This window comes from Staurois parvus, unplaced genomic scaffold (assembly GCF_062004578.1).
Source record: "Staurois parvus isolate SC_StPar_1 unplaced genomic scaffold, SC_StPar_1.0 ptg000338l, whole genome shotgun sequence".
NCBI lineage: Eukaryota > Metazoa > Chordata > Amphibia > Anura > Ranidae > Staurois > Staurois parvus.
Window position 1 is genome coordinate 681,762 of NW_028318134.1, and position 24,594 is coordinate 706,355.

Consider the following 24,594-nt stretch of genomic DNA (forward strand, 5'->3'; position numbering starts at 1 on the left):
CTCTTTTTAAAGTACAATCTTGGTAATATGTAGAGATGAGCGAATCGAACTTGGCGAAGTGGAATTCGTTTCGAATATTAGGAAAAATTTGATTCGCATCGAATCCGAAAATTAGCAAATTTCGGATGCACGAATCGAATTTTTCCCAATCGGCCGATTTTCATCCCTTCTACAGCCGGCAAAAAGTGTCCCTGCAGAGAGCTCCACTATTTCTGACAGTTCTCTGACAGTTCCTTCACATTTACAGCGGTTGAAACATTGTATCTATTTGTTTCCATTTAGGATACAGATGTTTTTATTCGGAAACAAATAGATACAATGTTTCAACCGCTGTAAATGTGAAGGAACTGTCAGAGAACTGTCAGAAATAGCGGAGCTCTCTGCAGGGACACTTTTTGCTGTACTGGAATTCTTCTTATTTTCATTCTTCTTCTTCTTCTTATTTTCATTCTTCTTCTTCTTCTTATTTTCATTCTTCTTCTTCTTCTTATTTTCATTCTTCTTTTCATTCTTCTTCTCCTTCTTCTTTTCATTCTTCTTCTTCTTCTTCATTCTTTTTCTTATTTTCATTCTTCTTCTTCTTCTTCTTTTCATTCTTCTTCTTCTTCTTTTCATTCTTCTTCTTCTTATTTTCATTCTTCTTCTTCTTATTTTCATTCTTCTTCTTATTTTCATTCTTCTTCTCCTTCTTTTCATTCTTCTTCTTTTCATTCTTCTTCTCCTTCTTCTTCTCCTTCTTCTTTTCATTCTTCTTCTCCTTCTTTTCCTTCTTCTTTTCCTTCTTCTTCTCCTTCTTCTTCTCCTTCTTCTTCTCCTTCTTTTCATTCTTCTTCTTATTTTCATTCTTCTTCTTCTTCTTCTTCTTATTTTCATTCTTCTTATTCTTCTTATTTTCATTCTTCTTATTCTTCTTATTTTCATTCTTCTTCTTCTTATTATTTTCATTCTTCTTATTCTTCTTCTTCTTATTTTCATTCTTCTTCTTCTTCTTCTTATTTTCCTTCTTCTTCTTCTTCTTCTTTTCCTTCTTCTTATTTTCATTCTTCTTCTTCTTATTTTCATTCTTCTTCTTCTTCTTATTTTCCTTCTTCTTCTTCTTATTTTCCTTCTTCTTCTTCTTCTTCTTATTTTCCTTCTTCTTCTTATTTTCCTTCTTCTTCTTCTTATTTTTTTTCTTCTTCTTCTTATTTTCCTTCTTCTTCTTCTTATTTTCCTTCTTCTTCTTCTTATTTTCCTTCTTCTTCTTCTTCTTATTTTCCTTCTTCTTCTTCTTCCTCTTCTTCTTCTTCTTATTTTCCTTCTTCTTCTTCTTCTTCTTATTTTCCTTCTTCTTCTTATTTTCCTTCTTCTTCTTCTTATTTTCCTTCTTCTTCTTCTTCTTCTTCTTCTTCTTATTTTCCTTCTTCTTATTTTCCTTCTTCTTATTTTCCTTCTTCTTATTTTCCTTCTTCTTCTTCATCCTCATCCTCATCTTCTTCTTCATCTTCTTCTTCATCTTCATCTTCTTCATCTTCATCTTCGTCGTGCCCCGTGACTGCCGAAATGAGTGAAGTGTGCGGTGATTCTAAGATCGACGGCACTCATCTGCATGTCATACTGACTGACAGTATTATTTCTCTTCCCCAGCAGACTCCAAGGGCATTTAAATTAAAGGTACAGTGTTCTGCACTAATATAAAGGCTCTCTGAAGCCTAGAAACCCTTTTAATAAGTTAAATTCGCAGCGAATAAATTTGAATCGAATTTATTCCGCAAATTCGGCGAATCAGCCGAATCGAATTTTTGAATAATTCGCTCATCTCTAGTAATATGTTAGCAGAGACCCCGCCGGGATGGGTGGGTATTTTTCAGTCTTGGTTTAGGCCTTTTCTGCATTGCTGGGAAGATGGCGGCCCAGTGAAAAGTCTGAGAGTCCGACATGGCAAGCTCCCGGCTTATGTTGCCCCGTGTCTGAAAATACTTCGGCAGTGGCAGGTGACAGTGGAGGATATCAGGTCCCTTCCCAGGAAGCTTCTGGGGGAGAGAATTTTGGCTTCTGCTTTCAGTGTGTCACTGGCCTTAAAGGATTGCCCAGGCTCCGTAATGAGGGAGGGATTGCGTTTAATTAACTTGGAGAGAATCCCTTTGAAGTTTAGGGATCAAGCCTGGCTCGCTTTCCATGGAAGGCTCTATGTGAGAGGGAACCTGAAGCACCGCCCTGTGGATGATCGGGATTGTCCTAGAGCAGAGTGTGTTGGTAAAGTGGAGTCTATGGACCACTTTCTGCTCCAGTGTCCCTTTAACATAGAGGTGTATAAAAGGGTGGGGAGGGTTCTGGGCATCCCCTTTCTCTATCACATGAGTTATGCAGAGTGGGTGTACGGGGCATTCCCAGCTCGCTGGGACTTTGATTTGGATACACTTTTTCTAGTTAGTATAGTTGTTCGTTACTTCACATGGAATGCACGGTGTCAGATTACCCTGCGGAAGAAAGTCCTCCCTGTAGAGGTGGTGGTGAACGATATTCTGGGTGAGGTTGGGAAGATTCGGGGTCTTGAGAAGGGCAGGGAGCCTCGGGCGGTCTGGATAAGGGCGTGGAGGAATATCAGACCTGCCTTTGGTGAACTGTCCATCTCTGGGTGAGGGGGTCTTTCCTTATACTGTTCTTCTCACTCCCGTAGTTTTTTGTTGATAAAGATCTTTTTTGAAGAAGGGCTGCATGCATAAGGGGGGCGGGGTGGTTTCTTGACCTCACAGGTTTGATGTCTGGTGTAGTGATGTGAGTGGTAGTACGATTTATTTCCCCAATTATGTCATGTTCATTTCTGAGACGTTTGCTTTTGTCTGACAGCAGATTTTGCTATGTTTATTTTCGTTTTGCTGTAAATATATATAATTTATTTTTTTATATTCTGTCTAATATTTTATGTTTATTGATTGCAAGACTTTTAATAAAGAAAAATTGGGAAGAATGCTCCTTACATTGGAGGTCAGTGGGAAGAATGCTCCTTACATTGGAGGTCAGTGGGAAGAATGCCCCTTACATTGGTGGTCAGTGGGAAGAATGCCCCTTACATTGGTGGTCAGTGGGAATAATGCCCCTTACATTGGTGGTCAGTGGGAATAATGCCCCTTACATTGGTGGTCAGTGGGAATAATGCCCCTTACATTGGTGGTCAGTGGGAAGAATGCCCCTTACATTGGGGGTCAGAGGGAAGAATGTTCCATACATTGGTGGTGAGAGGGAAGAATGCTCCTTACATTGGTGGTCAATAGGAAGAATGCTCCTTACATTGGCGGTCAGAAGGAAGAATGATTCTTACATTGGCGATCAGTGGGAAGAATGTCCCTTACATAGGTGGTCAGAGGGAAGAATGCTCCTTACTTTTGTGGTCAGTGGGAAGAATGCCCCTTACATTGGTGGTCAGTGAGAAGAATGACCTTTACATTGGGGGTCAGAGGGAAGAATGCTCCTTACTTGTGTGGTCAGTGGGAAGAATGCCCCTTACATTGGTGGTCAGAGGGAAGAATGCTCCTTACTTTTGTGGTCAGTGGGAAGAATGCCCCTTACATTGGTGGTCAGTGAGAAGAATGACCTTTACATTGGGGGTCACTGGGAAGAATGCTTCTTACATTGGTGGTCAGTGGGAAGAATGCTCCTTACATTGCTGGTCAGTGGGAAGAATGCTCCTTGCATTGGTGGTCAGTGGGATAACGCTCCCTACATTGGGGGTCAGTGGGAAGAATGTCCCTTACATTGGTGGTCAGAGGGAGAAGGAGAACACACTGAAGGAGCTCTCTCGGAGAACCAGCATTTTTTAAGCCTGGGCCTTGCCTGCTAGATTGGCCCAGCAACCATGCCTGATCCTGGGGAAGGCACTGGCAGAGATCCCCCTGATGACACAGGGTCTAGTGAGGAGGATGTGGAGGACCTGACTTTGGGTCCAGTCCCTGGTGAGGATACGGATGTGTACAGACAGAGGATTATTGATCATTTTATGGCTGTTGGAAGAGTTAAGGAAAAACGTAAAGGTTTGAAAGCTGAACACAAATCCTTCACAGCCAAATGGCCATGAAGCCGGAGTTACAGCAAATGGAGGAAAAGGTAAAGAAGCAATCTTTATTATTGAAAAAGCTGAAAGCTAGAAGTAGGGCGTTTGCAGAAAAGTTTGACAATGAGAGATTTGCTAGCCAAACATCAGTAAGTTCTGTGGATCAGAAGCAACAGGTAATGGATGACCTGGCTGTATCTACCTCAGTGTCTCTCCCCCCATGTCAGGCTGTGGAGTTGTGAGCGGCAACCAGCCAAGGTGTTGAGAGTGAACCCTGACCTTCATCCAGCAGATAGAGTCACCACTGAGGGCAGACAGGTTTGCCTTTTCTGATGATCTGTCAGAAGTCCCCAAGTAGGGGCAGAGGAGGTATAGACCAGCAAGATCAGTACTGGTGGAGAAATCCCAGTATATCAAGATGGCTGCTTCCAACATTGCTGCCTCACCGGCTGTGGTGAGTACTGCTGATGAGAAGGAGCTCTGCAAACAACCTGCTGTGGAAGTTTCTGCTGTGGAGGAATCCTCTGTTGACATGAAGGGAAAACCCTTGACAGAGATGTCTCCAGACAATCAGGGGAAGTGCTCACTGTGCCAGGATTTAGGCCATTTGGCCAAAGAATGCACCCAGATTCGGTGTAATTTGTGCCAGCAGCTGGGTCATCCATATAGTCAGTGCCCAGAAGCACTACACACCCTGCCAGGATTGGAGGCTGAGCTGCAGAGGCTGGATAAAGAAGATGAGGCAGCTGATGCTAGGGAGGAAACTGTTGTTGCCACTCCTGTGTCTGTTCCATCTGTTGTGTTAGATCCTGAGTCTGTCCCTCCTGTTCCTAATACTACGGTACATAGATCCTCTAGACTAGCGGAAGCTGCTGGGGGGGCGGGTTTAGCTGATCTTCCCTCTCGGCCTACTCCATCTCTGGTACCTGTCCCACAACAGCGCAAACGTGGTCAGGAGGTTGTGGGGTTGCTGGATGGGGGTGGAGCTGATGGGGCTCAGGGAGGGGTGTCCATGTCCCATGTCTCACCTCCTGCTGAGGGGGATTCGGCTGATGAAGGGTGGGAGAGGGTGAAGGAGAAGAAAAAGAAGAGGAGGAGGATGAGAAGAACTGTCCTTTCTTCTTCAGAATCAGACCCAGAAGGGGTCCCTCTTGGCAACACCTATTCAGTTTTGTCAGGTGATGAGATGGTATCTGATATCCATTTCTCTATCATCTATGGATGAGGGGGAGTCACATACTCTGAAGAGATCTGTTTTGGGTGATGAGAGTGTGGTAGAGGTTAAGAAACGACTACCCCAATCATCCTGATGGCAGTTCCCACTCTGTTAAAGGTGGCGACCATTAATGTCACCAGCATTAAATCTGCAAGAGCTCGTGATACGGCCTTATTTTTGCTCAGCGAGTTTGATGCTGAGATTTTATTTTTGGAAGAGACCTGGCTCAATACATTGGCCAATGTCCATCTAGCAAAAAGGGAGTGGAGATGTGGTCCCTCCTTTTGGTCTCTTGCGGCTGAACCTTGCAGGGAGTTGCGGTCCTTTTTAAAACCGATATGGTAACGTGCCGGCGGGTAATTGAGGTAGAAATGGGGAGATGCATGGTCTTAGACGTCTCTGTTAGGGGGCAGGACCTGCGCCTGATCAATATCTATGGACCACAGTCAAATTAGGGCAGGAAATGCCTCCTCACAAAGATCAAGCCCTTCCTTTTCACTTCCCAGCAGGTTGTCTTTGGAGGTGACTTTAACACCATAATTAGGCCTGAAGACAGGAGAGGCTCCATAGACAAGCTGGGTTATGATGGCGTTTTTCTCAGAGATTTGGTTAGACAGGCAGGCCTGGTAGATGTGCACATTACTTCCATAGTTTTTTTTTAATCATTTGTCTGATAGCATATTTTTGCTATATTTTAATTTTCTTTTTTTGTGTAAATATGTATATAATTATTTAATTGTGTATATTCTGTATATGGATTTTATGGTTATTGATTGCAAGACTTTTAATAAAGAAAAATTGGGAGGAATGCTCCTTACATTGGGTCCAAAGTGCGCAGTATATTCTGTGATGAGGTTCGGAATGTATTCATTTATGTCCCTTTAGGCCATGTCCTTTATTAGGCACATCTATTATTTTTATAGAAAACGTCTGAAGTGTATGACCTTTATATCTTTTTTTTTTTTTGTTAACTTTTATTTGATTTTCCAATATACAAAAAAACAACTTGTTTACAAAAATAATTTACATATACCCATTCGATTATTCCCCCTAACACCCCATCCACATCCTCTTCCTGACTTACATCCTGTCTCATATATATCTACTTGTCTCTTTATCTCCAACATTGCTCTCCTTCAAGATCACAATTAAGATCCCCTCCTGGTTTCTAATTTTCTCCACCAATACCCACCACTTCCAAATATCTTTCAGAGGTTTTAAATTTCAACCAACTACACCACGTTTTCCTAAATGTTTCCATTTTATCTTCCTCTAGATGACATAACTCCTCCATCCTATAAATATTTTCAACTCTCTTTATCCATTCGTTAATTTTTGGTGCTTCAGGAACCTGCCAAAGCTTGGGAATCAGACTCTTAGCCGCACTAATTAGATGATAAAGTACCTTGTTATAAAACAAACTTCTCCAGGGATCTCTCTGTACAATTATCCCGCATATCTTCAGAGATGCCTGTAGCGAAAGAAAAGAAAATAGCGCAGGGCAGACATAACGAGGCCAAGAGGGGGTTGAAAAAGACAGGAAAGGGTGAGAGAAAAGTAAAAGGTGGGTTTTAGTTTAAGGCTAAGTACCTGATTGGTAACTGGGGGTGGAAGGTGGGGTCTCCTGCACCTTTGGGTGTGAATGGGAAGGGTTGTTCTGCAGTCCAGGAGCAGACAGTGGAGAGAGAGCTTCCCTCCCGCCCTCCCTTGGGGATAAGTGGGTGTTTTTTCACTCCGGGGGGGGGGGGGTTTATTCTGGTTCTGGGGGTGGTTGTTAGTCTTTGGAGGCGGCACTTATTTTGAAGCTAAAGATAATGGTTTGGGACCCATCGGCGGCATGGTGTGCCCGGGGCTATTTATTATTATTATACAGGATTTATGGCGCCAACAGTTTGCTCAGCACTTTACAATATAACGGGAGACAATACAGCAACAATACAGTTCAATACAAGAGGGATAGGAGGGCCCTGATCCTGGGAGCTTACAATCTAGGAGGGAGGGGCTAGTGGTACAAAAGGTAGTAACTCTGGGGGATGGAGTGGTTGGAAGAGTAGAAGATTCCATTATTAGCTGAGGGCAGGATAGGCTTCCCTGAAGAGAGAGGTTTTCAGAGATGGCTTAAAAGTGAGCAGAGTAGGTGATAGTCTGATAAATTGGGGTAGAGAGTTCCAGAGGCTGGGGAAGCTCTGAAGAAGTCCTGGAGACGAGCATGGGAGGAGGAGACAAGGGAGCTAGAGAGTAGGATGTCTTGCGAGGAGCAGAGAGTACGGTTTGGGTGATATTTAGAGACAAGATCGGTGATGTAATTTGGGGCAGAGTTATAAATGGCTTTATATGTTATTGTTAGTGTTTTGAATTTTATCCGTTGAGCAATGGGGAGCCAGTGGAGGGATTGGCAGAGAGGGGTGGAGGACACTGAATGGGGGCCAGTGGAGGGATTGGCAGAGAGGGGTGGAGGACACTGAATGGAAGCCAGTGGAGGGATTGGCAGAGAGGGGTGGAGGACACTGAATGGGGGCCAGTGGAGGGACTGGCAGAGAGGGGTGGAGGACACTGAGTGGAAGCCAGTGGAGGGATTGGCAGAGAGGGGTGGAGGACACTGAATGGAGGCCAGTGGAGTAATTGGCAGAGAGGGGTGGAGGACACTGAATGGGGGCCAGTGGAGGGATTGGCAGTGAGGGGTGGAGGACACTGAGTGGAAGCCAGTGGAGGGATTGGCAGAGAGGGGTGGAGGACACTGAGTGGAAGCCAGTGGAGAGATTGGCAGAGAGGAGTGGCAGATACAGAACGGTTAGTAAGGTGGGTATTCCAGTTAACCAAGGTTTAACTTTAAGGTGGTGGTTCTGCACTGGTATGTTTTGTCTCCGAGCCGGTGCGTTGCAGCTGGAGGCCTAGTTATAGTAGTGGTTCCGCAGGTGGATACCAGTTCTGGTTTGGTGCCTTCGAAGACCAACAACTTGTCTTATATGTTTCTGTTTTAAGGAATGTTTTGTGTATTGAAGTTGAAGTGTTAATAAAAGACCATGTTGGCCATTTTACTCCAATGTTTTTCTTTAAGGATTGGTTATAGTGGGGGTATGTGAGAGAATGAGATGGTGGTGCAGGGGGTCTTGACAAGCATATCTCTTGTGCACTAGTCATGAATATAGTGAATTATTTCTCTCCAGTAATCCTGTATTTTTGGACAACCCCACCATATACTGTATGTGTCATTTTACCCCTTTCTCCACATCCTCATGGCATTTTATCTTCTGACCACACATCAATAACTGTTCCTAGATGAGGCATCAGGCTTTTCACAACATTGCAGCTGTGAGAAGTTGGCATTCCTGACTGGTGTCTCTAGTTACTTGTGTAGTGCTACCCCCTATGGAGTCGCTGAGTTTTCAGGTCCCCCTATAGCTGCACAGCCAGGCAACACACATTTTCCAACTTCCATTCAGAGTCAGTAACCAGTCCATGGGCTTTTTTTGTTGTTTTATTTGGGGTAAACAACTTGGATAGAGTCTAGGGGTATATGGGATGCCCAACTTGACTTGAAAACAGCAACTCTGAGGACACATTTCCTATTTTCTGTACAAACAAAAGGATGGATCCTGGACTCTACTCCCTCCAGAGTGGCTTCTGTCTCTTAGCAGATCCATTACAATGTCTCTTTAATGAGCATTAAGTCCCCTTGGATGAATATCTTCAGACCCCAGCTGGAATATGCCCACCCAGCTGGCTGCCTTGAAGAGTATCCCAGAGCAAAGGATTCCAGAACAGTCCTTAGCACTGTCCCAGGAAGAACTTGCTGAGTATTGCACCTGGAAGCCCTCCCTTGTAGACCCAGGGGGGTGTAGAGGTATGTGCTCAGTCCCTTGTATCCTGCATATTTGCATAATACCGCTTTTTCAGGCCTTTTAGCTGTGCTAGTCTTCCATGCTGAACAGGATACCCCCTGGATAGGACTTCTGGTGCAGTTCCCTCTGTCAGAACTTCCTTTCTTTCTTCCACCTCAATTCCAGGCCGGAGGCAGAGCCCCCCTTTCCTGGGGTCCCCTCCCAGGCTACACGACAGCAACACAGCAATCCATCTTCCACCAAACTCCCAGACTCCTGCTCTTGGCTAGGCTCTCCCATATTTATGGGCCTGTCTGCCACACTGCCAGACCTCCTGCCTGGGATTGGTCAGATTCCCACTAGCTTCTAGAATCTTCTGAAAGACTCCAGAACCAGGGAAGGTACCAGAGACCTGACCTATAGAGCCCTCCAGCCCGACCTAAAGTTACTCCCACTAGCTTCTAGAATCTTCTAAAAGACTCCAGAACCAGGAGAAGGTACCAGAGACCTGACCTGTAGATCCCTCCAGCCTGACCTAAAGTAACCCAATCGCACACGCTCACTTCACTGCTGTGAGCCAAACTACATTTTAATTCTCTAGCACCCCTAGAAGGCGCTACAGTTATATGAATGCTAAAAATTTCTGATTGCTCAAGTAACCCCTAGTAAAGTCTGGAGGAACCTTTGAGATCCACAGAACCTTGGTTGGGAAAGGCTGGTGCATTTTTTTGGACATGTTCTTTTCTTAGCAACTCCCTGCAATATTTGAAGATTACAATGACCTTAGCTGACACAAAGTAGCAGAGTCGCTCCTAATTGGCTACGCTACGGAATCTATAAAGACTGATGTATACAGAATTCTTCAACTTTTTGGAAATATGGTGATTTTTTTTTTTTTTAATCTAGGGTATGGATCCAAAAATTGTTGAGAAAATTGTCCAGGAAATGGCCGCCTTCTCGCCCAATATGGGTGAGATCGAAGGTGTCCCCATGCTACAGGACATATGTAAGGAGTGGGATGCGATCCACAGTTTCCAGGCTCGAGATGGTGACATAGTGGTGGCCTCGTACCCCAAATCAGGTGAGTAATGGCTCAGCAATTTAGCAGATTTTATAATCCAGGGGTATGACTACAAGCCACAGGGTCCTGAGGAAACGTCTTGAAACTTAAAGGGTAACTCCACTTTCGTGGAGGAAAAAAATAGCTAATAAAAATATACTATAGCATATACAATTGCTACACAAGTCAAAAATGAATGTTCTTAAAAATGACCATTCCTTTTCAATCTGCAGTGCTTTTAATTTTCTGTAAAATGCAATATGGCAACATGGAGGCGTTCTGTACACAAATGGAATATAGAACGCCCCCCCAGAGACTGTTATTTCCTGCATGTGTGATTGGCTCACTGATTTCCCAGAAGCCTGCAAAAGTCAGATTTTTGGGCATCCCCTACAACACAAATGTCATTTTTGTAAGATACTCCCAAAAGGAAATCACGTCTAAAGGGATGCAGACCCTGCCACTTTTCTCATTAGAACCTGCAAGTGCAACAGCTGATTGATAAGTATACAATCTCTCCCATTCACATTCATTTTGCACAGGGACACAGATAAACAACCAGCTATTTCTTCTTCTTCTTCTTATTATTATTACGTAGCAATTGTATCTGCTCTATTACTATATTATTATTTTATTATTATTATTTTATTTTTGTAACAATTGTATCTGCTTTATTATTATTATTATTATTATTATTATTAATAATAATAATAATAATATTATCATGTAGCAATTGCATCTGCTCTATTACTACTATTTTGTTTGTATTATTGTTATTATTTTATTTTTATAACAATTGTATCTGCTATATTATTATTATTATTATATTTGTTTTTTTTTTTTGCTATGTATTTTTCTAATTTTTTTTCACAAAAGTGGAGTTACCCTTTATTTTAGTTTATGATTTTTTTTGGACTTTCTAAATAGACACCTCAGTTGTCTCCTTTCAGGTACTCTCTCTCCTCAATAAAACCATAGAGGGAGCTATGTGATGGGAGAGGAGAAGAGTCAATGTTCATTCCTGTAATTTTAAATTTTCTATATTTTTTTTTTTTTTTTGCTTTCTTCAAAAAGAGCATCAAACAGCAAAAAAACAAAAACAAACACACACTGCAACAGCATGGAAGGATTGTTATATATAGATATATTTTTTTTCCAAGCAAATTTCAGAGGCTAATTTTGGCAAAATTTTAGCCAAGGCAAAATTGGAAATGTTGTGGCTACAGCAACCCCCCCCCCCCCCAAAAAAAAAATAAAAAAAATCAACTCTAAAAAGCCTAGCATCCAATGGTTTAATAGACTAATCTCAGAGGATAATACCTGCAAAGGTAACATACTTCAGATATGCATTATTGTCCCAGATGCCCAGTTAGCACTGTGAATCCTGTAAAGAATATCTGCAAGAAAAAAAATTTGAATTTTTAAGAAATATGCGCCAAATTAGGTAAAAATTAGTTTAACAATCCAAAGAAAAAAAGATTTATTCTGGTTTTATAATGGCTTTGTGTGGCCAGCAGGTACCACCTGGATGCAGGAGATCATGGACTTAATCCTTCAGGACGGGGACACGGAGAAGAGCCTGCGAGCGCCATGTTTCGTGAAAGTACCATTTCTGGAGATGGCGAAGACATGTAAGGGACAATAAAACCACAAAAACATCTTTAAAGGAAATATAAACTGAAAAAAAAAATGAAACTATACAGCATAGTGACCAATCACTTTAAATCTCATTAAAGTCAATAAACTTTTCCACTAATTAACCACTTCCAGTCCGGACACTTTCACCCCCTTGCTGTCCAGGTCAATTTTCAGCTTTCTTTGAATGACAATTGCACGGTCATGCAACACTGTACCCATATGAATTTTTTTAGCGACAGATATTTTTTTGAGACAGATAAAACTTTATTTTGTTGGTATTTATTAACGACTGGGATTTTGTTTTGTTTTTTTGCTATATAAATGAAAAAGTCCAAACATTTTGAAAAAAGTGTTTTTCTTCTTATTATTATTATTATGCAGTATTTATATAGCGCCAAAGGGTTTACAATAGCGAGGGGGACAGAATATGAGACAAAACAGTAACAAAACAATACACGAGGGGTTCGAGGGCCCTGCTCTTTCGAGCTTACAATCTAGAAGATAAAATTTTGCAAATAAATAATCTTTCTTCATAAATCTTGGCCAAAATGTATTCAGCTATCTTTTTAGTAAAAAAACAAACCAAAAAACCCAAATTAGTTTATAACCAAAAATTATAATTTTTAAAACTTTTTTTTTTTACATTTTATTTTTTTTATATTATTGTTTGTTTTTTTTTTGGTTTTTTTTAAACTGTTACCCTAGCAGTACAGTGTAACCATAGTGACACTGTACTACTTGTGGGGGGTGTTGAAGATTTATTTATTTTTACACTGATTGCTTTTACATCCATAAATGCTATAAAAGCAATCATGTCTCCTTCTTAACCAAAAATTCTAATTTTTAAAAACTTTTTTTACATTATTTTAATTTTTTTATATTCTTATTTATGTTTTTTTTTTTTTTAACATACTGTCACCCTAGCAGTACAATATCACCATAGTGATACTGTACTACTTGGAGAGGGGGGGGGGGGGGGGGTGATGAAGATGTAAAGATTTATTTACATTTTTTTTACACTGATTGCTTTTCCATCCATTACGGCTGTAAAAGCAATCATTTCTCCTTCTTAACCAAAAATTGTCACCATAGCACCAAAATAAAGTTTTATCTGTCTCCAGGTGCTGACCAACCATTTGGAAACTCGGGCACTGCCCGAGGGCCCGGGGTCAGTAGGGGGCCCCATGAGATGCCCCTGGTACCTTTTTCATAGGCTTTTTTGAGTTTGGGCAAGGACACAGGGGCCACATGATCCCCAATTGCCTGGGGGGCCCCATGAGTTGTCAGTCCGCCAAATGTTTCCAAATGGTCAGTCCGCCCCTGTTACTGACCACTGATGTCATCCGACCAGGGGCGGACTGACCATTTGGAAACTCGGGCACCGCCCGAGGGCCCGGGGTCAGTAGGGGGCCCCTTGAGATGCCCCTGGTACCTTTTTTTTTCTTCATAGGCTTTTTTGAGTTTGGGCAAGGACACAGGGGCCCCATGATCCCCTATTGCCCGGGGGGCCCTGTGAGTTGTCAGTCCGCCCCTGCATCCGACCTATTCACTTACATGGCCTAGACCGGAGGGGTTACATTATTGCCTAAATATGGTCAAATGGCCATATTTGGGCAATAATCTTGTCCAAATATGGTGATATATAGGCAGTTATGTCAGCACTATACCTGCCTCATCCCTTATATAGTCGTAGCTGTAATTCGTCTAAAGCAGGCATGTCCAAAGTCCGGCCCGCGGGCCATTTACGGCCCGGGGGTCGGTTTAATACGGCCCTCCAACAGCCCTCCCTGCTCTGTGTAATGTGGCCCTCCCTTCTATGGCAGACAGTCTTCTGCTTGAGAGCAGAGGGCAGTGCGCATGCCTGACTGCGGCGCGTTCTCCCTGGTCTGTGTAAATGCGGCTGTCGCACGGCCCTCCCTTCTGTGGCAGACAGTCTTCTGCTTGAGAGCAGTGCGCATGCGTGCCTGCGCCGCGCTGGGAGCGACAGAGGGCGGTGACGTCAGGGCCGGGCTTCCAGCGTGAAGTGTGTTTCTCTTCCCCTCCCGGCTGCCGAGCAGAGACTTCAGCTCCAGCTACCTTTTTCACCCTTCACATTAGTGCAGGTAAGTTTTTTTTTTTTAATTTATTTTCAATACATTGTGAAAACTCAGCTGTCAGTTGATCTTAATGTTATGAAATGAAAAGTATGTCGTTTGCAATTAACTTGGCATAAAATAATTTATTAACATTTAATTGTAATGGTTCAAAGAATGTTCGGAAAAATGTTCGGCCCTCCACCATGTTCACTTCATCCAATCTGGCCCTCTTTGAAAAAAGTTTGGACACCCCTGGTCTAAAGGTACTTTCAGGAACTGTCACGCGGTTCGTCTGGTTGCGTCAGGATTCATGATCTATGATGGATTTTCAATGAGTGACTTTTTTGGGGGGATTTATGTTTTTCAATGAAGGACTTTCAAATGTTTAGGAGTCTTTATTCTAGGTTACATTTTTTTTTGTGAACGAGTACCCCCTACTCATTCATGTGGGGGGCAGTATCTGGGGCCCCCTCCCTATTATAAATGTTAGTATAATATAGCAGGTTTATGTGTCGTCATCCTGGTGTTCTCCTTCAAAGTAACAACACACCCTCCATGTTTTATTCAGCTTTAGAGTTTGCGAACACCATGCCGCCTCCTCGTCTGCTTAAAATACATTTGCCGGTCCATCTCGTGCCGCCATCTTTTTGGGAGAAGAATACAAAGGTGAGAGAGAGCCAGGAAGAAATCGACACACTTTTTTTTCTAAAGCGACCCTACCCTACACAAATCAAGTATAATAAAGTCATATGTACACACAGGGGTGGACTGACAACTCATGGGGCCCCCGGGCAATAGGGGATCAAGGGGCCCCTGTGTCCTTGTCCAAGCTCAAAAAAGCCTATGAAAAAGGTACCGGGGGCATCTCATGGGGCCCCCGGGCAGTGTCCGAGTTTCCAAATGGTCAGTACACCCCTGTGCACACAGCATTTTATTAAAGCAGAGTTCCAAAAACTGTAGATGCTGACTTTTAAAAAAACAGCCACTTACCTGTCCCTCGATCCCGTGGTGTGTCCCCCGCAGCTCGTTTCACCGGCCGTCCTGTATTCCAGGAGGCCGGCATCTTCAGTGTGGGCACCTGGCTGTGATAGCTTGCGGCTTCACAGCCGGGTACCCACTGCGCATGCATGAGTAGCTCTGCGCTTCATGAATGATCCTGTAGTCTTCTGGGACCTGTCACATGTCCCAAAAGACTACAGGGAGGGAGGACACCTTCTGTTTCCGATCGCCTAGGCCAGGGGTAGGCAACCTGCGTCCATCTAGCTGTTGTGGAACTACATTTCCCATGAGGCATTGCAACATTATAAAACTGACAGGTACAGCTATGACTTGTAGAGGCATGATGGAACTTGTAGTCCTGCAACCGCTGGAGAGACGCAGGTTGCCTACCCCTGGGCCCTAGGCAAGCAGAAGTGGGAGTGGGTACCTGTCAAATTCGGGTACCCGGTCCCCCCCCTTACTCCCAAAGGTGCCAATCCTTAATAGGGAGCAGGCAAGCCGTCCTTAAAGCGGAACTTCCCCTTTTGGGTGACCTCCGCTTTAAGGATGTTGAAATCCAGTAAGAAAATAAGAGAATGAAATGTTTTATAGAAAGACTAGGTTGTCGTTACGTGGCATGGTTAATCATGATGTCTCCCCCTCTGTCAGATTGTCTACGTGGCTAGGAATCCCAAGGACTGCATGGTCTCCTATTATTACTTCCACAAAATGGACCAAACAATGCCGGACCCCGGGCCCTGGGAACATTTCTTTGGTTTGTTCCTGTCTGGAAAAGGTGAGAGTGCCAAATAAATCTGAACAGCGCTAAGGCTCAGCAGTTGACTTTTTGGGTTTTGAAACGTTAAGGTCTTAGCCAGGGGCAGACTGACAACTCATGGGGCCGCTGTGCAATAGGGGATCATGGGGCCCCTGTGTCCTTGCCCAAACTCAAAAAAGCCTATGAAAAAGGTACCAGGGGCATCTCATGGGGCCCTCTACTGACCCCGGGCCCTCGGACAGTGCCCGTGTTTCCAAATGGTCAGTCCGCCCCTGGTCTTAACTTTAATTCACACCAGGCCTTTATCTATGTGTTTTCCTACCAATACAAACTAAATAGTAAGATATATGTAGTCCTGACGAAGTCACGAGATCACGTGACGCAACGCGTTGACGGCATAGCGTGGTGACGTACTTCCGGCGTGACGCCATCTTGGAACACCTTTTTCTTATGCTTTACACCCAGCACATGGAGAGAATGCCTTGATAACAGCTATACTATGTGAATGTGCATTTTGGCTTCCTTTTATTAGTTAATAAAGCGGTTTTACACTATGAAGAATGTGTTTTCTTGTTCTATGGGGAATTGAGCTGTGATCTATCTGAGAACATCCATTTGATCTACATACCAACCGATCTCTCAATGGTGGATATTGATTCCAGGGAATTCGCTTAATCTATCAGGACTTAAGGAGTGCTTTTTACTGAGGGGATCCAGAGGTGATCCATATATGCTTTGTGGCCCTGAGGGTCGCAAGGTGGAGGTGAGGGGCCATTGCAGCCATTTTGGGATCACATTCTGGGTGTGGTGTTTCACCCACATTCCTCATCTTGCATGTTCAGAAGGAATACAGCACTGATTATTGGACTGTTCCATATTATGCCATTTGATATCATCTGTTTTCACACTGAGTATATTTGTTTGATCCCACTGCAGGGATTCACGTATTATTGGTTAGTGTCCCATATTGGGTACCAGGGGTCACATTTATAGGTATCCCCATGTGGATTGGGGGTCACCTTTTTTGATATATCATTCACTTTTAATGGTCCACCATTAGGACCTGATACGTGTGTGTTTTTTATCACTTTATGGTCACCGATTTATTATATTTTATTACTGTATGAGCGCTACATCATTTTATATTGCATTTATTTTTGTCACCTACTGGTATAGGATCAGATGTTAGCTGCTTTTTAGCATATATATTTTTAGATTTATACATAAGAGCGCAGGAGGATTCTCCGGGACGTTTTGTATTGAGAAAAATTTGTTTCCCATAGGAATGCATTGAAAAAGACCCCCACAGACTCCGGCATGCATGGGGGCGGCGCTATAAACCTCCCAGGTGCAATGCATCCTGTGGAAACTTGCTTTGTATTGCGAAAAAAAATCGTAAACCGAGGCATTATTGTCAATGGAAAATGACGTTAACCGTGGCATTCGTAAACCGTGGTACCACTGTACTGTTATCTTTGCCCAGTGCTTTTTGTGGAACACTTTGTTGTGGAGGTAAGAAGAGAAGGACATGTTCTGGATTCCTGCTCCAGGGTGACCTTGCTATATCTCCATCAGGGGTGGAACTGACAACTCATGGGGCCCCCAGGCAATAGGGGATCATGGGGCTCATGTGTCCTTGTCCACACTCAAAACACACCCAAAAAAGCCTATAAAAGGTACCAGGGGCATTTCATGGGGCCCCCTACTGACCCCGGGCCCTGGGGCAGTGCCCGAGTAGTCAAATGGTCAGCCCGTCCTTGATCTCTGTAAATAGGTGAGTGAGAGTTGCCCCCCCCCCCAGGACAGAAAGTGTTACAGGAACGATCATCAAAAATTTTGCATAAAAAGGAAATAAGTGTAGCCAACATTGTTTTCACCATTGTGTCTCTTTAGATGCACTTTTTTCTTGTTCAATAGTTTTTATGAAGTTTTGACAGGAAATGTTATATAGCAATGCATCTTGATAGACACTGGGACAATTTTTTGTGGTTACATCTGGAGTGCGAATCGTTGAAAAGAATGTATTAGGCGCATACAGAAAATTCCACCAGTGAGAACTAAGTTTAGGCCAGAAGTGTCTGTTCCATATATCAACGTCCAATATAGCTAACATGAAAGAGCACATTATCTTGTTGTATTAAAATTCTGAAACCCAACTGAGAAGAAAGAGAAAGGAAAGTAAGACATGGAAAGGGGTATAAGACAGAGTAAAGGGGAGAAAAGAGGCGATCCACGCCAAGTAGGGATCAGTAAAAGGCGTAGGAGAGTTGGGCTGGGGGGCTGTTCCGCCTGGGCTTCCTCATGCGGAGTGATGCTTCTCAGCCAATGGTCCCCTTTTCCGGCAAGTCTTCCAGTGCTCTGCCAAAGCGGGTATTAGAGCTCAAAGACAATCCTTCCCTGATATCCCAAACCACGAGTCGGAACTTCGTGTAGGGTGACTGAATGAATCTTTATTGAACACAGCTCAGTATATACAGCACATCCTGGCAGTAATCCCTGCCCCCCTTCAGCCCACCCCCACCAGACAGTCTGGCACCCGGTTTTCCCCACCCACAACAAAACTCTACAACACAACAGCAGTCAGCACAGTATGAAATCTAGAGAAGTGAAAGACTACAAGTTCACATTACCCTAAACAAACCATGTAGAATGCCTATCTACAGAACAGCTGCTAAACATATACAGCTTTAAAAAGGGTAGAATGGGAAGACCACTTAACAAGGGGATAAAACCGGAACAGGGTAAAATGTTATCACAAAGGGACAGTTCGTCACAGGGGCATCCGAGTATTGGCGGTGCAGTAATGTGTGCTTGTTGTCCTAAATTTAATAGTCTCTGGTTGAAGTGTCTCTGGAGGAATGTTGTAATCCAGAGATTCCAGACCCAGAATTTGGGAATGGAGTTCTTGTAGGCAAGCTGTTAACTTTGAATTTATCCAGGTCCAATGTACTCTTGGTTTTACCTATGAGATGGGGATACATGGTGATAACCAAGCCTTGGCTACAACATGCTTGATGGCGGCTAGTATATGGGTCATAAGGACAAACATGGATTTGGAGAATCCTTCTGGTTTTCTATTTAGTAAGCTTCAGCCAGATCTAAAACTGGGATTGAGTCAAAGAGGGTGTCGAGAGGTTGGTGCACTTGTGCCAGAATTGTTGGGCCACCGGGCATGACCACCAAATGTGATAAACGGTTCCAGGTTCTGGGAAACCTCAAAAGCAGGTGGTGGAGGAGGAGGTGGAGGTATGTGCAGGTCTACTGTCCATATGGTCCATACAATCCTTATGAGATGCACTTTTTATCTGTTATGGACACAACAGATTGAATAGTCTTTGAGGAGCATGAATTGATGTGAATAATTCTGCTGTATTATTGAATTAAACAAACATTCCTTCTATAAATTGATAAGCATACCCTAAATAATAAATAGGCATACTCATACCCTGGTCCTACTGCAAGCCGCCCCTGAGAAATCTCTAAAACATGGTGTATGTGAAGTGATTTGGAATCCCTAAGCAGAACCTGAGTCTATCTTCTGCTAAGCTTCTGCTAAGCTTTTATTACGCATGGCTCTACTGGTCAAAACTCAAAAGGAAAAGAATGTCTTTCATAGGGCTATGACCGTGTCCTCTCTGCTCTTAGTGTCCTGGGGAAGCTGGTTTGACCACGTCATTGGATGGTGGAAAGCCAAAGACAGACATCAGATCCTGTATATCTTCTATGAAGACATGATAGAGGTGAGTGACACATGACCCAGCGAGTGTCCATGTCTAGTCTAATGTTGATCTTTGTTTTATCCAATACTGCTATTTTTGGGGCAGGATCCACAAAGGGAGATCCGAAAAGTCATGACTTTTTTGGAGAAGAATCTTCCTGATGAGGTTCTGCAGAAAATTGTGCAACGCACCTCATTCAAGTCAATGAAGAAGAACCCCATGGTGAATTTCACTGTCCTCCCTACTTCAGTGTTTGACCAGACTGTTTCATCCTTCATGAGGAAAGGTACCAGACTACCCTCCTGGGGGGTTGTTTAATACACAAGGCAGTTGTCCTTGATCTTCTAGGAAAGGGGGTCTCCAACCAACTCGTCATTGTAGAACAGCCTTCCTAAATCCTTTTTAACATAGAAGAACCGTGGAAGTAACTTTCTGGTCTCAGAGAACCCCTGCTAATACTTTTACTATTTCTATTACTATATCAACAGCTCACTGTACCTTAGAGGGATGGTCAGTGAGAAGATTGTTTTTTACATTTGCGATCGGTGGAAGAAATCCCCCTCCAATAGATAACTAAAATACCACAGCTGTAATCTTCTCTGTCAAAAACTATCCAAAAAAGAAGAGTTTTGTCTTACTGGATACTTTTGAACCATTTTATTTAATAAACCCTTCTGGCTATTCTTATAGGTCAGGTCAGCGACTGGAAGAACCATTTCTTGGTGTCCCAGAACATTCTGTTCGATGAGGAATATAAGAAAAGAATGGCGTGCAGCGGGCTGAGATTCCGCATGGATCTGTGAACTCAAACCATACATCACATATTGGATTCATATATGTAGTGAGAACGGGGGAAGAACCCGTCCGCCATTTTGTGCTATAGCCTCTTGTGGTCCCTGTACAGCTAGCTTAAGGTGTAACTAAAGGCAAAACTTTTTTTTTCCTTTGTTTTGGATGGAATGGAGAAAAATTTGAACCCCTGCTAGGTTCACCCTGCCTATTTGTCCTGTTTGCCGTTATCACCAAGAGTGAATGAAATGAAAAAATAAATTTTTGGTTTGTCCTAGACAGGGCTTTTTTTCCTCAGAGAATTGGTGCAGGAACTCACCACCATTTCAGTCACCTATTATTTCCGCTCCCTAACCACCTCCAAGCACCGTCCATTGGTTCCACCTCCAAGCACCGTCCATTGGTTCCACCTCCTAGCAACCGTCCATTGGTTCCACCTCCTAGCAACCGTCCATTGGTTCCACCTCCTCCCCTCCTCCCAGTACCTCCCCTTTTAGAGAATACAGAACCAAGTACTTTGTATGTAATGTGCTAATTATAATAGGAAAAGCAGTAAAATACAGTAGATCCCAGGGGCGGACTGACCATTTGGAGACTCGGGCACTGCCCGAGGGCCCGGGGTCAGTAGGGGTCCCCATGAGATGCCCCTGGTACCTTTTTCATAGGCTTTTTTAAGTTTTGGCAAGGACACAGGGGCCCCATGATCCCCAATTGCCCGGGGGCCCCCAGGAGTTGTCAGTCCGCCCCTGGTAGATCCCCTACAGCCAGCAACAATTGACACAATAAACCCCTAACCCCCCAGCAACAATGGACCCCCCCACAACAAAATACCACCCAAATAATTATATCCCCCCAGCAGCAACAAGAGATCTCACAACACCCAGCATCAATAGGCCCACCATGAACAATAGACTCCTCCTTTTATCCCTTTATGGTTGAACTGGATGGACTTTTGGCTTTTTTTTCAGCCAGACTACCTATGTAAAAGGAGGTCCCTCCTAGCAACAACTGACCCCCCAGCAACATAACACCCCCCCCCCAAAAAAATAGACCCCTATGCAAAAATTGCCATTCGTGACAATTGACCCCCCAGAAACATAACATTCCCCCCCAACAAAAATAGACCCCCATGCAAAATAGATTGCCATTAGTGACGACAGATCCCCCAGCAGCCAGCAACAATAGACCCTCCAGCACACCCCAGCACCCCTTGCCATTACATATATTCAGTGCCTGAGGTGCTGGAACTGCATTCCCCCACGTTCCAGCTGAAAAAAAAAGCCCTGGTCCTAGAACAGGAATAGCAGTAAAATCTTCCTATGGGGACACTACATCTGCTGACAATCGGGGATTCCCTTCCCACTTTTAAGTAATTTCCTCTCATTTCCTGATTTGGCTATTGGACAGGAAATGAAGGGAAATCTCCCCAATGGGATACAGATGGCAAAAAAAACCTGATCTCCCATATTCTATCAAAATATTAAATATTTTTTTAAAAAATTAAAAAGAAAACAAGTTTTACCTTCAGCTCTAATTTAAAGGATAACTCCACTTTCATGAGAAAAAAAATTAGCAAATTCAAAAAAATAATATACTGTATACAATTGCGACACAAGTCATATTGTAATTGAATGGTGTTAAAAATGACCTTTCCTTTTCAATCTGCATCGGTGTAATTTTCTGTAAAATGGAATGCAATATGGCCACCTGGAGGTGTTCATTTCCTGCTTGTGTGTGATTGGCTCCCTGATTTTCCCAAAAGTCTTCACTAAGTCAGATTTTTGGCATCCCCTGCAGCACCAATGTTATTTTTGGAGAGATACTCCGAAAGGGAAACCACATCTATGCGGCCGTGTGGGTGCGTTTTGCACGGACACGAGAGCCCATTCATTTGAATGCACTCCCGCGCTCCGTGACACGCAGGGAAAGAAGTCCCTGCACTCGGTTCCCAGTACAATTGCGTTTTCCAGTGCGGGCGGCGTACCATTAGAACTAATGGCACCCGCCCACGGGTCCGCATTTCTCTGTGCGGTTGCACGGATTTTTGTGCGGATCCGCATCGGCACCACCTGCACAGATGTGAACCTAGGGACAAGGGATGCAGACCCTGCCACTTTCCTCATTGGAGCCCTGCAGGTGCAGCAGCTGATTGATAATTATAAAACCACTCCCATTAGAGTCAGTTGCGCATGGACACAGCCAGACAAACAGCTATTTCTTCAGAATAACAAAAGGTAGGAATCTGCAACAAAGTTTGTTAAATTCTCTGCAATGTACATAGATCACCCAGAAGGGGAATTAATTTTTTCTCAACAAAAGAAGAGTTTTTTTTTAAAGGCTGTGAACATACCAGATTATCAACATTAATGGACCTTTTTAAGTGTTTTTGATCTTTTGCACTGACCAAAGATTTATCAAGGTTTAAAGAATATGTAATCCCAGCATTTCCTATTCCTGATCTGTGCCGGCTGTCCCATGTACTTGTATTAAAAAGTCCCCTGTTCTCTTTGTATTGCTTCCTTTATGTGAAATCTCTGGTGTTCCTTCTGCTTTCCTATTAAAACTGACTACACTAGGCATGAAAGCACAGTGTGTGGTCAGTTCTCTAGCTGTGCTGGGAACCAGGGGCGAACTGACAACTCATGGGGCCCCCGGGCAATACGGGATCATGGGGCCCCTGTGTCCTTGCCCACACTCAAAAAAGGCTATAAAAAAGGTACCAGGGGTATTTCATGGGGCCCCCTACTGACCCCGGGACCTCGGGCAGTGCCCGAGTGCTCGAATGGTCAGTCCACCCCTGCTGGGAACTTAGCTTGCTCTCTCTCTCTCTGGGTATGTGATCGTTTATATAAAAGGTGGAAAAAAGGGTGTATATAATGTTTTTTATATCTATACACCAATGTTTTGCCTTTCATTTCTGTTTTGGACTGAATGGGTTGTTTTACAAGGTTAGGGTTTACAATCACTTTCAGGTAGCAAGAGACATGAGTTCATTTCCAGCTAGAACCAGGGGCAGACTGGCCATTTGGGAACTCGGGCACTGCCCGAGGGTCCAGGGTCAGTAGGGGCCACATGAGATGCCCCTGGCATAGGCTTTTTTTTGGGTGTGATTTAAGTGTGGGTGAGGACACAGGGGCCCCATGATCCCCTATTGCCTGGGGGCCCCATGAGTTGTCAATTTGCCCCTGGCTAGAACCAAACATTTTAAGGTGCTGAGTTGACAGTCTGCTAATGCAGGCCATACATGGGTCGAATTCCCAATGATTTTTCGTCCGAAAATCGAAAACGTCGCTCACTCGGTAATCTGATGGTGCCATTGATTATTTTAAAAATCGGCCGACCAAGTCATAAAGTTCACCCCATATAGCAGGCAAAACTTCTGTTCCTTCCAGGTCATGGCTCATGCGCATATTCTTTTCGGAAAAACCATCGTAGGATTTGACCATCATTGAGTCGAAAATCGGTAATTTTTCACAAATTTTTCAACATGCCCGACCACCGAGAAGGGGAGGAACCAAGAAAATCGGTCGGTGCCATTGACCCACTAACAGAGCGAAAATCGGCTGATTATTCTTAGTTCCAACCAGAGGCGGACTGACCATTTGTAAACTCGGGCACTGCCCGAGGGCCCAGGGTCAGTAGGGGGCCCCATGAGATGCCCCTGGTACCTTTTTCATAGGCTTTTTTGAGTTTGGGCAAGGATACAGGGGCTCCATGATCCCCTATTGCCCGGGGGCCCCATGAGTTGTCAGTCCACCCCTAGGTCCTACTTTCAGATGAAAAATTGGTCGAATTTAGGCCCATGTATGGCCGGCATAAGTTATCTCAAATTATTTTTGTGTCTCTGATTCATAATTATTGGCTGCAGTGATTTCAATAAAGGTTCATTTTAGATCAGATTAATGTATCTTAATTGTTCTTTTAAAGTTTTTTTTGTTTTCTTTCATATAATCTTTAATATATTAAATATAGTGTTCCCACGCAACTGTTTAACCACTTCCTGTCCGGCCCATGTATATAAACAGAGCAGTGCAGGGGCGAATGGCCTTTATAAACGTCCTCCCCTGCTTGTGAGCGCTCCCTGGGAGCGCTCCCGTTGTACGGGTCCTCTGTCTGAGGTCCTGATCATGTGATCACTGATTGGCCAATCAGTGATCACATGAATAGTAGTAAGCAAGATGTCATTTGCTGACATTATTTCTTACTACTAGTAAAATCTGTGAATGGTCACAGAGGTCACATGGTACAGGGCTATTCACAACAGCCTTGTACCATGTGACAAGCTGTGGCCAATCACAGCTCTCACAGTATTTCTCAATGGCTGTAGGAAGGAGAAATGATTGCTTTTACAGCTTTTATGGGTGTAAAAGCAATCAGTGTAAAAAAAAAAAAAATAAAAAAAATCATCACCCCCCACAAGTAGTATAGCCCTTGAAGGTGTGGATTGGGAAGCATAATGGATCAGACTCCGATCCATTATGCTCAATCCG

At 43.6% G+C, this 24,594-nt stretch overlaps 1 protein-coding gene across 2 annotated transcripts in view; it reads left to right on the top strand.

Annotated features, from left to right (window-relative positions):
* LOC149457021 (sulfotransferase 1C2-like) overlaps nucleotides 1-24,003 on the top strand; it is a 41,843-nt gene extending 17,840 nt beyond the window's left edge. For both annotated transcript variants that reach the window (XM_089684180.1, XM_089684181.1), the window contains exons 2-8: nucleotides 9,974-10,148; nucleotides 11,645-11,758; nucleotides 14,409-14,506; nucleotides 15,488-15,614; nucleotides 19,242-19,336; nucleotides 19,421-19,601; nucleotides 20,006-24,003. In XM_089684180.1, coding sequence (XP_089540306.1) covers nucleotides 9,974-10,148; nucleotides 11,645-11,758; nucleotides 14,409-14,506; nucleotides 15,488-15,614; nucleotides 19,242-19,336; nucleotides 19,421-19,601; nucleotides 20,006-20,118 — 903 coding nt within the window. In that variant the 3' untranslated portion in view covers nucleotides 20,119-24,003. The remainder of the gene's footprint in view (nucleotides 1-9,973; nucleotides 10,149-11,644; nucleotides 11,759-14,408; nucleotides 14,507-15,487; nucleotides 15,615-19,241; nucleotides 19,337-19,420; nucleotides 19,602-20,005) is intronic.
* The last annotated feature ends 591 nt before the right edge of the window (nucleotides 24,004-24,594 follow it).